Here is a 12,718-nt window from a genome sequence, read left to right as displayed (position 1 = left end):
ATGGAACATAGATATAAAACCCGTTAGGAACTCTTGTCCGCCATTAACAAAAAATGAAGACATTTTCATACAATGTGCCCAAAAAACCCTCAAAGCGTCATGTCTCAACATCTAGCTTGCCTCTAGACATTTTATCTATACTTTCTTCCCATTTTGAAATTTGCCTGTATCTACAGCTCTTAGACTTTCTGGATTTACACAAGCAGAACTTTTGCCAACCAAAAAAAACCCAAAACCATAAAATTATAGGTCATCAAAATCTAACAGAATAAATCTCTAACAAATTCAATGCAAGTACAGAAAAAATAGTTTTTTACTTTTTTAACCAAGTAATAGTTTTCCAAAAACACCCCCCCAGTGCTGAACCATCAACTAGTGGATTCTGTTATAGTAATTTGCATTTCTATCATGACAAAGTCACTTCCAAGAAAATAGAACAATGTAGAAACAAATGCTCTCTTTATTTTTAGGGTTACACACACACACATCTGTTTTCACAATTTCATTATTATTAGAAAAAAAAAAGAAAAAAAAGGATGTATGCATTTACTACCAAAATAGTAGGCCCAATTATAAATGTGAAACGTAAATGAGGTTTTTATTAATTAACAATTTCCTTTCAAGATGATTTATATCCTTTTGGATATTTAAGTTCAATCTTTCCCTAACCCCCCTTTATCATTTTGTTTACACAGCAGTCTGAATGCCACAACACTCACAGAGTGCAATTACAACCCATTCATCCAGGCTGCATTTTAGGATTCAGCAGCAGAACACACTACAAGCAATTCTGATATTGCGATTCCATGTCTTGGCTGATGGAAAACTCTCTGTAAGTTCATGTGTGGTTCCAAACCACCTGGAAGAAGTTGATAAATGAAAGAAATATGAATGGTAAAGCTTTACACAAGTAAATTACATTAATGAGTGATAATTATGGTGGGCAGTCATCATGTGTCCCAACTGCCAAGTATATCCAGTAATCTTCGTTGTTAAATACAACCAAACTGTACAAATTTTCACCGCCTTTAAAAAACCCATGTTCACGTTCCCTCCAGGATACTGGACTGTCGGCAAATCCATGTACCATAAGGGATGCCCATGGACTTAACTTTGGTTCATCAAAATATTCTCTGGAATAGATAAAAAAGTAAATATACTATTACATTTGTATGTCAAAAAAATTAATTTTCTCATAAAATAAGAATGATTTATATTTTAAATAGGCCTATTAAAACAAGACTAGTTTGTCATTAAACACACAAGGAAAATACCAGGCCGAATAATGTGATGTGGACTGATGAATCAGAAAAAGATTTGACCAGCAACAATAACAGTAAACATGTCTGGCACAAACTGACAGCAGCATTTCAGGAGAACCACTTCACAACTGTGCTGGTGGAAATGTTAATGCTTGGGGCAGCTTGCAGTCATCAATTCATCTATGAATTCTGCGTTATATTAAAATATGCTTGATGAGAATGTGGAGACGTTTCTAAACGTTTGAGGTCAAAGCAGAAATGTATCTTTTAACAGAGAACAGACCAAGAAAATGGTGCAAAAACAAGAACTGGGGGTTATGGACTGGCCTTGTCAAGGTCCTGATTTGAATCAAAATGTTGTGGATTGATTTAAAACAGGTAGTTCATGCAGACAAACACACAAACATCTGGTAAATTAAGGAATTTTGCATGAAGGGGCGATCAAAAACATCACAAACTAGTGGCCCTGCAAGTGTAATATAAAGTGCCTGCAAGAAGGTGCTAAGGTGGGCAGTACCTGCTCCTAAAGGCCAAGGGTTATTTACTTTTCCCACTAGCTATTGATATTTATATTTAAAAAGTGGTGAAAATATGCAAGTCCTTGTGTTTTGTCCAAATTTATTTGTAGGAATGGTTTACATGAATATCTAATTTCCACATTCGATTTGTTAAAAAAGAAAAATCAACAATTTCCATGTTGTGTACTTTCGTTACAATAAATCTATCTGCAATTTATATCCGATACCACGGCTTCTTTTAGTCATGTTGAGCAAACAGATGTCAATGGGTCCTGTAAAATATGTCCAATAAACATTACTAGAGAAATCTATCCCACTTACCGAAGCTGTTGTATCAACTGTAATATTTTTAATGGAGTTATAAACCCAGTAATGGTGCACACGTATGCTTGTTCTACCAAGACATTTGGATCTGGGCAACATAAAGTTGATGTGAAGTTGTAAGCCTGATTGTTGCTAAAAGCAGAAAAAAAAAAAAAATAAACAAAAATTTATGCCAAATTCTATAAAGCAAAGTACTGTGACACACAGTAACCAATAAGAATGTACTGAATTATGATAAAAATTGCTTCCCTTGAAACAGATATACAGGGGTTACTCCAGTTTGCAATTGTCACTAGACTCACAGTGATATTACAGACTGCTGTTTATTTTTCATTATCTGTTCTTAGGATCTGTAGTTTGAGCTTTCTCAGCATGGTGCCCCATTCTACTTTACAAAACTAGGAGCACGAGGAGTTGGGTACAAAAAGGATGCAACTCTCAGAATGTAATACAAACTTAAAATTTACTAATTAAATTGTGTACTAATTAAAAAAATAAATAAATTAGATTCAACCATCAAGAGCTTGTATTGTACAGTGCTGAAGGTAACATGTATGCAGAGAAAAAAGTAGAAAGGCATAAGGAACGCCTTTAGATATGCATTCTAATTTTAACACTTGCTGCCTGGAGGCAAATAGGTTAGGTATATTGGTGCTTTTAATGAAAACTGAAAAGAAAATCCTACGTTACGTTTTTTCATCAAAAACACATATACATATAAGTACCCACCAATCAATGTTATTGCTTACAGCACCCAGCCACTCGAAAATCCCAGCAGCACTACACGATTCTCCTCCTTTCCCATTTAAGTCTCTGCTTTTCAATACAGGACAAAGCAAATCCTTTAAAACAGTAGAACTAATCTTAAATGGGTACTCCTTGACATTGTACTTGGAAAAATAGGTATTTATGGTAGATATATCTGAAAAGACAAAATGTATTCAAAGATGTCAAAATTTACGTTTGATGTGCATCAACTGTATCAAGTCAATGCATGACTGAGTGATAACAAATAACCATAATCTAATGTCAGAAAAACTTTCACTAAGACTCAGCACATTACCCTGACCAATGAAATTGGTTAATTAATGGAAAAATGCTAAAAGCTTTAAAAAAATAACCAGCCACTGTCGCAATTGTTAATTATAAAATACATCATGTCTTCCTCTCAAGAAGGTTCTAAATCTCAGCTGTTAGAAAGCCAAACTAAATTATAACCCTCAGCTAGGCAAATCTGTCTGGGTGAGCTAAGAAGAGCAGCTCTCAGTGCTAAATTTAAAAGGTTCAGTCTGTGCATCAGAAAAGTTGTAGCTTTAATGCGTGAATCTAATTAAAATAAAGAAGTGAACAAAATAAGCACTGAGTGCTTCTTTCTATATTTTTATTGCTAGAGATCACAAAGTAGAGTGCAGGGAAACAACAGTACCAGGGGAATGTTCTGTAACAGAACAAGCAAAGGCACCTTATACAAAGAGAATATGTGAGGGAAGAAATACTGTAGGTGATATTTATTTCAACTTAAGTGTTAAACAGCAGAGTATATACAAAAGGTGGTAAGCAGAAACTGGCTATATATATATTTATTATGTAGGATTATATATTTACCCAACTAAAGTAAGCTTTTTTTTTTTTTCCTTCAAGTTTACACATGTTCATATGCTGACCCAAGAAATCTGAAGCAGACACTGTTAGGAGCATAAACATCCTAAAGCTCTCATCCTATTGGTCAATCACAAAGACGGGCAGCTTTTCTGGCTAACAAGAAGGTGCAGCAAGGAAGTTTAAGTATGGGAGATGACTCAAGATGATCGTTTTTTAATAATGGGAACAGTTCATTCAGTGTATTTTAACAAAATACTGGATAGTATTGTTTACTTTAATACACAGAATTAAATACAACTTTATATATATTTTATAAATTGTATTTATATATAGTTTATTATATACAATAATGGCCAAAAATGTTGGCACCCTTGCATTTGTCAGAAAATGCACCAAGAACATTTTGCCCAGGCTATATTTTGTGTTCTTCCAGTGCAAACAAAACTAAACATGACAATACCAAAGCATTTGTAATTGCAAACAACTAATCCAACTGGATCCAAACAGGATTTATATGACGAGTAGCAAGGGTACCTAGAAGCACAATTGAACGCACTTAAACATTATCACTATATTTGGCACAAGTCAGTTTATGTGAACTAAGTTACAGATCTTTTGTTAGTACCATATGTTAAACCTTTAGAAGAATGCATTGGTTACTCACCTAGTATATCCCATGCAAAGAGGAAATCAAACTTCAGTGGTTTCTTCTCAACAAGGGACCATCTTAGACGCTGGAATTTATTGCTATCCGGGTAAAGACCATCATCTAACAGATCTATACTAATAACTGAAAAAAAACACACAAAGAGGAAGATATGTTATTACAGATATACTGATAGGTGGGAACACAATAAAACAAAAACAAAAAACTAAAACTTACAATATCGCGTAGCTTTTTTTCCAGAATACAAAGACTGCTTGCCTTGTAGGCCCAACTCTTCATAAGTGTCTTTCTCTACAGATAAAATGAGCTTTCCTGAAAGTACAACAAAATCACTGTTACATACAATTTCTAAGTAGGTCATCAAACTAATCTTGTCAAGAGACAAAATAAAAGCTATTGTGAATCTTCTAAAATTGCCAGCTTCCTGGCTGATAAGCTGGCTGTATACATCACTGTGTACCATATCCCTGTTCTACATCTGTGACCTAAAATATTGAAGGTAAAAATCTGAGTAAAACAAAAAAAAGTTAAAGATCCTTCTATAACAGACTCTGATCCGTCTCTAATCCTGCAGTTGGCTGCCCAAAAATTATAGGCAAAGAGAACACATATATACAGAAACTTTTGGATAAATATTTTTCAATAGTTTACTTGATAAAATGTTTAAAATATTAAATTCAATATTAAACCTCTGAATGTAGAATAATTACCTGTGGGCAGCAGGCATGCAGCATTATCCTGATCAATTCTTGTGTTGTATGAAAGTGCATAAAACAAACCTGCAAATCAAGAATGTAGAGAGTAGACCAGACATCCGGTGAATAGCGTAATAATTTACAGCTCAACATTTAGACTATAATGGAAAACTGTAGTAGTCATACTAAATGCAGATTTCACCACCACTTCTTTATCATGTTTTACTGGGGTGAGCTTATGTAATTAGATCAGTGGAGTTCTTCCAGACCCTTTTAGCCGGGTGCAGCACCTGGCTGTTTTAAAGTGGTTACTGAAGAGTTGGGTCACAATACAGGGACTGACACCCGCCTACAACCTATTCCCACCTGGCTTAAAAAAACACTGATATAGCATGACTGGCCAGAACCAAACTGACCTTTCAGCTAAGCACCTGGTAATTTAGTGATAATTTTGTCATTACCAAAGTAATTTGTGCAACATTTAATTTTTTTTAATTTGCAAGTTTTCTTTAACTTTTATATTGAAGTTAAACGTTACCTCTTTGATCTGCTTTAATTGAGAACTAAAGAAATTACAATGAAGCAATAGTAACATTGCTACATGGTAACGGTCATTGACACTGCACACACTGGTTTGTCCATTTACACAGGAGCAGGAAGATCTATTTCCATGACAGAAATCAAGTCCTGGCTGTAATTGCAAACAAATGTGGCCAAGGAGCTGCAGGGGAAGAAGAAATGCAGGTCGTGCTACTATGCACCTTGTCCATAGGACAAAAGATAATGCATAGAGCAGTGAAATCCAAGACAACTAATCACGGTATTTGTTTATAACACACTTTTTTGTTCACATTGCTTTAATTTATTGAGGCTGATAACATATATAAAAGTAAATCTGCTTTTCCTTACATTACCTTTTTTTAGGAACTTGTCTCTGAACTCCTGTGTTATAAACTCATGTAGAGGTAAATCCTTTACAAGGTAATAACTCCCCAAACCATCAATCATACTCTTCAGTTTTCCTGGTAAATGTCCACATTCTGGTAACAAAATAGATACCTATTGTGTTGAAACATAAATGTTAGATTCAGTATACATTACAGCACAAAAACAAGACTGTGCTTTAAATACAAGCTATAGATTTAAATGCGTGTCAAATTAGACGGTTTTATATAAAACGGTAAAGTATTTTCTCTCTTAGTGTTGTGAGGAGCACCTCTTTGAATGTTCAGAAATGCAATGGGTGAAAAGATGAAAGAAAGAGGTTTAGGCTCAAAATATTATGTAATTTTGAGCCTAAACCTATTTCTTTCACCCATTGGTTTTATATAAAGCAGAACTCCAGCCATAACCTGCTAGGCATTTATTGGTATCTTATCTAGTTTTGAACCCCCCCCCCCCACACACACACACACTATTTGTTATCGAAAGAGGAAGTAAGACAAAATGGGGACACGGAGAAATAAATAGTTTTGGCCCCACTTCTTCTATTACCTATGGCTAATGCAGTATAACAATACCATATGGACCAAAATTTCATAAACCATGCATTATAAGAACCAATAAATATTTCTAATGGGGTAAAATAAGCTTCTGATAATTTCTTAAATGCTGATAATCAACAAATCATATTTATATAAATCATATCTATTGCAACACCTGGGGTTACCAAATACATATCTGCTATCATACACGCGAGTGTCAGAATTGCAGGCTGAACACCCGGATATCCTCTGTCCAAGGTACTGACAAAGACACAAACACATGTAATACATGCAGAAACTTCATTACTCAGCATTACTGCTTTCAATATAAAGAAAACTGTGGATTAAAGAGAACAGGACTTCTTGTGAATGTGGCCACTGATCGGACGCCATGAACTCCATTAATGTACATGACAATGACAGGCGAAATCTTTACAATTTGATCCATCACCGATACAATTACAGGCAACTAGTGAAAATAGGAATTCCGTTCAGTAAACACTGCAAATGATCTGAGTTCAGGAGGAATCCAAAGAACAGTTTACAAGGTAAATTTCAAAGGTTATTCTGTACACTTTACTCTGATTATTCTCTTTTTGCTGATTTTTTGATAATCAATCACAGATTTGAATCAGATATACTATACAGGTAGTCTCCCGGTTAAGAAAATCCAATGCCTCCTAGATATGAACAGGGCTTCCCTGCTCCCCGTGTGCAGAACACAGGCTTGACAGGGGGAGGGGGCAGTTTGTATAACTTGCAGAAGAAATCCTTTGGTTGTGAGTGATCTTAGGTGGTGAGCTCTTTCTGCAGCCTCTTGTATCTCTTTAACCTCTTGGGAGGTTACCCCGAGCCTAGTTCGAGGTAAAAAAAAAAAAAAAACTTGCTGAAAGCATTTACCCCCGAACTAAGCTTGGGGTAGCTAAAAATAAGCGTTGCTTACCTGGTGCCGCTGGCATCCTCCAGTGTGCTGTCATCAGCTCCTGTCCTCCGGCCGAGTTCTCCAGCGCCGGACGCCTGTCTTCTCCTTACTTTGGCAATTCCCGAGGTCGGTACACCAGTGCGTGTGCCCGTCGACATGGCAGGAAATTCAAATATTTTGTATTGCATTCAATACAAACTCCTGTATCCAATCCAATACAAAATAATCACAAAGTAATTAAAATTATTTTTTTTTTTTATATTGTGGACCTGTAGCTTACCTGTTATATGTCCAAACAAGGGTCTAGTAGATATCCGGCATATAATAAAGTTTGAAACTCACAATCATGTAGAAAAAAAATAATTACATTTAATAATAAAATTTAATAAAAAACACAAAAATCAGCTTAAACAGCTTTGCTCCAAGAGAGGGGAGGACGGGAAAAACATCTGAAAGGAAACCTGGCTTTACTGCTCCGAATGTGACTTTGGACTCTGTGCTGCCCCGTTATAAAATTTACCACACCAGGGAGGCGTTTTAGAAAAATATAGTAGTATACCGAAAATTGCATTTTCAGTATTTTTAATTTATTTAGGCATTCTAGTTCAAACTGATTTTTGTGTTTTTTATTTAATTCAATATTAAATTAAATTTTTGTTTACATGATTGTGTGCTTCAAACTTTAATATATTCAGGATATCTACTAGACCCTTGTTTGGGCATATTTTGGTAATTTACAGGTCTACAATATAAAAAAATCCAGTCATCAGTGAAACGCCCTGGAGATTAATGACCAAGACAAAATCTGCAGTTGATTCCTTTTTCATAAATAAATCAAAGCTTGCTGCAGAAGTTAATAAAAGTCTAGGCTTCAAGGAAACTTTTTGCTTTGTTTGTGATTAACTCACAATGAGGATTTTATACAATAACTGACACCACGCTGCCTAATAATATGTTGAGACAAACATCTGTCCTAAATGTCCTAATTGCATTTATTAAAATAATGTACCTGTTCCAACTTACATACAAATTCAGCTTAAGAACAAACCTACAGTCAATATCTTGTATGTGCTTTGTTATATAAGATTTGTAAAGAAATTAATTCCAGGTTTGCTGGATCACCCAGCTTCAGTGATGAAAGGGATCTGCTGTAAAGTTGTGACACCACACACACAGTGTCAGAGATCCTAAACCATCTGTATTCAATCCATCAATGGTTTAGAAAGTGATGAGGAACTACAGCATAGCTCAGCCACCCCTACCCCCATAAGCAGGCTGTAATAAAGACATGAACACCCCTCACATGCACACACAACACATGTACACCCATCACATGTACACCCAACACATGTACACACAGCACCTGTACACCCCTCACATGTACACCCAACACATGTACACACAGCACCTGTACACCCCTCACACTCACATGCACACACAGCACCTGTACACCCCTCACATGTACACCCAACACATGTACACACAGCACCTGTACACCCCTCACATGCACACACAGCACATGTACACCCCTCACATGTACACCCATCACATGTACACACAACACATGTACACCCCTCACATGCACACACAGCACCTGTACACCCCTCACATGCACACACAACACGTCACACTCACCGCGTAGTTGAAGCAATGTGTCTCCACGTGGTTGGTATACCGAGCCCTATTCTGCAGGAAGCTGGACTTCTCACACACCAGCAAGTGCCGGGGACACGTCTGCAGCACCGGCAGCATTGTGAACCCCTCTACGGGTGGGATTTGTCACAGCTCTGCACAACTCCCTAATGAAACCCAGACTGTACCAACACATGAGGAAGGGGAGGATCTCCCCAGCATTTCCTGCTAACCCGGTGTACAGCTGTGTGCGTGGGGCTACAGTAAGCTACACCGCCATCTGCTGGGAATAAAAGCGAATTGCAATAGTGATGACTGACATCTGCCGGGAAGAGAGCGAATTTCAGTTGATGCCTTTAGCACTGCCATCTGCTGGTAAGATAGCAAAGTGAAATATCCTCAGCCTGCATAGAACTCGTGTATAAAACGAACCTAAAAAGCACATTACGCATATTAGGACTCATTACTACTATAGGGATGAGTTTTACCAAACCATGTGCTGTACATTTTTTAAAGTGCATCGTTTAGTATTCATATATGATATAACAAAAAGGTGTTATCTATTTTAAAGTAAACTTGAACTCAGAAATGTTGCTATATTATTATGTAAGGCTATTTACTGTTGGCTTCAGACTTCATCTTCTCTCATTCATATTATTAAAAGGCCTGTAACGAAAATTTATTACAAATATGATTTCCCACACTTTATGTACAATTCCAGTTTTTCCAAAACACACCTTGCTGATTTTTGAAAAATGAAGTGAGAATATACACAATTATTGTCTTGCTTTGACTTTGTCTTAACCACTAAATACACAGATACAATACATGCATTTTTACTGGTTTACCTAACAGAGCTTCCTCTATGACTATCTCTAGCCTGCAAAATAAAAAATGAATCAACATCATCACCTATATCCACTTAGCACAGAGGTGTTCTACTATGTAGTCAGACAATACAAGAGAGCTTTCTGACTGTGCAGTGTAATATTGGTCTGTAATGTATTGTATGTCATATATGTATATCAATCATATATTTATCTCTGAAGATCAGTCTGAACTTGTACATACTAAGAACAAAAATCATTTCATGTTTGTTAGTGCATTTACTGCTGGTCAAACAGAAAGTTGGAGGTAGTTTTATCCCACAGCTTTGTTTTGATCATCCAAGGTCCAAGAAAACTTTTTAACATTTGCTCTGCCTTTATAGTAAGTTATTTTTTTTGTGTATGGACCCATCTTCTGAGACCATTACCACAGGTTGCCCAGCATCAGATACTCAGCTCATCTCACTGATGGTGAATACAAGTAATTAAATTACCAAAATCCCATTGATTTTCTGATTCGAGGAAATGCTAGAACTTGGTTAGATTCAATTCAGTTGCAAGTTTCAAGTTTATGAATTTCAGTATATGGCTACCAATTTTTCCAGTTTGTTGTACAGCCTTGTACATGGTGTTAATACCTAAAATGCTGTGTGTGAGGGATCAGGGGTTTGATGTCAGTAGGACTTGTTAAACATGTAATAAAAAAATGAATAAAGCATGTTATTGTTCTGTAAATCTAAATTACAAAATAGGCAAAAAAACATGGTGGTGGGGATAATTTAGTTCATTAGCATCCCAGTGATCCAGTTTATATTATGTTTCTGTCACAAGTCAATTGATACTTTTAATGTGCAAATTGTAATTTACAAATTCCACTCTACCCTATGGCAATACATTTGCAGTCTTTTCTTTTACAAAAGGTTTATTAAAATAAACTTTAGAAACAAAACAATAAAGATTGTACATCCATACAAAAACTATAGAAATAAAAACACATTACAAGCAGGGTATATTGAAAAAATAAAAGACACAAAAGAAACATAAAGCTGTCACTTCACAGCTATGAATAGGAACATGTTATGAGCATAAGTACAAATACACAACAACACAGCAGAAAAAATACAGTGACATTTGCAGTCTTTGAATAAGCATAGTTGGGTGATTGCGTTAAAGTTATACTTTTATTTATTTATTTGCAAGTGTTAAAAAAAATGTGGGGTTCTTCCTAATATTAATTTAGGCAAATTTTTAAAGACTATATTTTCTTCTGGGCCCTAACTGATGTTTAGGTCAAATTTATTACAGATATAGCATAAGAAGTTTATAGTTAGATTTCACTGAGTTGATCTTGATTGAACAACAAGCAATAATCCTCTTTAAACACACTGCATGTTCATGTTCTTGTGTTTGTGCATTAGTTAGAAGGAATTCTGATGGTTTCTCATTAGGGTTTGAAAGATGTGACAATAAATTCAACATTCAGATTAGAGGTTAATTTTAAAAACAATGGAAAGATAAGCATATCATGTACAGGTGCTTCCTTTCATTTTATAGCCTGCACAGCATTTACTGCCTTACTGATTTTACTTTTCAAATAATACCATAAATAAACAGCATTATTATGGATTATATCATTATGTATATAACAAGAAAAAAACCCCTAATAAATGTGGTACTTTATATTTGCATAAATGACTAACTCCTTTTAATATTTTTTGTAGGTTTATATCACTGATAACCAGCAGAGAGCACAACTGACCTATTAATGTACTTATTCTACAGTATTGTCTAAAGCAGTGTACAGCATTGCGGTCTCTTATAAAGATAACATTTTTTATCATATGTCAAAGATCAATAACAGTCATCATACATTTCATAATATATTAGGCTGCATATACACATTTTTTCATGTTCCTGGCAGGAGAGAATCGTGTGACTTATGTACATGGCCTTAGATGTAGATGATATAATTACAGCATAAACTGTCATCTCAGTGGTAGCAGATAGTAACAGATAAATCTATATTTAAGAAAGTTAATTAAAAAATCAAAATTAATTGAGTAAATAATTATTATGTTTTTTTTTCTTTTTATATTGTATGCACAGAGGATTGAATACATTGAAATACATTTCATTAGTATAAATACAGAAGTTTGTCTTTATCCGTCATGAAAATCATAGTTTCTTCGTTTCTTCTTTCAAACTTGGAAATTTTGGTTGGTTTCAATATTTTAGAACTATTTAAGGCACTAGTATGTATATTTTCCTATAAGTGTAATAATACTAATATTTTTAGTAACCATTCTGGTTTCATTACAGTTCACAGTTAGGCCCTATCTGGGTAATTATATGTCTTAGTTGCTCACAATTACTAGCTGTCAAATATAACAGCAGGAGTTATGTAAATATAGCAGCTGCTTTACTTGCTTCTGTTTAAGTGTTTACTTGCTTGACAAACACTGTTCACACAAGAACATGAAATACAAAGCAACATTGTTACTTTTGTATCCACTCAGTTTTATTCATATACAGATATCCATACAGCTCATCCCTTTAATCTGCAGAAGAAAACAAATAGTGATATAGGTTAAAACAACTGTTTAACTTCTCTTAACTATTGTTTTGTGATATTTTTTATTTCTTGGAGTTCTGCAATGTAAACAAATTAAAATTAAATATATATATATATATATATATATATATATATATATATATATATATATATATATATATATATATACACGTATGATATGGATATTTAGGAATTGGAATCCTTACAACTAAT

The 12,718-nt window shown here is 34.9% G+C and overlaps 1 protein-coding gene across 1 annotated transcript; it reads right to left on the bottom strand.

Moving 5' to 3' along the window:
• Positions 1 to 442: 442 nt before the first annotated feature.
• RPP40 (ribonuclease P/MRP subunit p40) lies at positions 443 to 9,336 on the bottom strand. Its single transcript, XM_072411761.1, has 8 exons — positions 9,110 to 9,336; positions 5,983 to 6,127; positions 5,084 to 5,152; positions 4,590 to 4,685; positions 4,371 to 4,496; positions 2,834 to 3,026; positions 2,102 to 2,236; positions 443 to 1,133 (listed from the first exon to the last, which is right to left on the bottom strand). The coding sequence occupies exons 1-8, from the start codon at positions 9,224 to 9,226 to the stop codon at positions 935 to 937; spliced, it is 1,080 nt and encodes a 359-aa protein (XP_072267862.1). The 5' UTR covers positions 9,227 to 9,336; the 3' UTR covers positions 443 to 934.
• Between the last annotated feature and the right edge of the window lie 3,382 nt (positions 9,337 to 12,718).

Source organism: Pyxicephalus adspersus, chromosome 5, assembly GCF_032062135.1.
Source record: "Pyxicephalus adspersus chromosome 5, UCB_Pads_2.0, whole genome shotgun sequence".
In the NCBI taxonomy this organism is placed as follows: Eukaryota; Metazoa; Chordata; class Amphibia; order Anura; family Pyxicephalidae; genus Pyxicephalus; species Pyxicephalus adspersus.
Note: the sequence above shows the minus strand (reverse complement) of the source record. Positions and strands in the feature narration are given on the sequence as shown.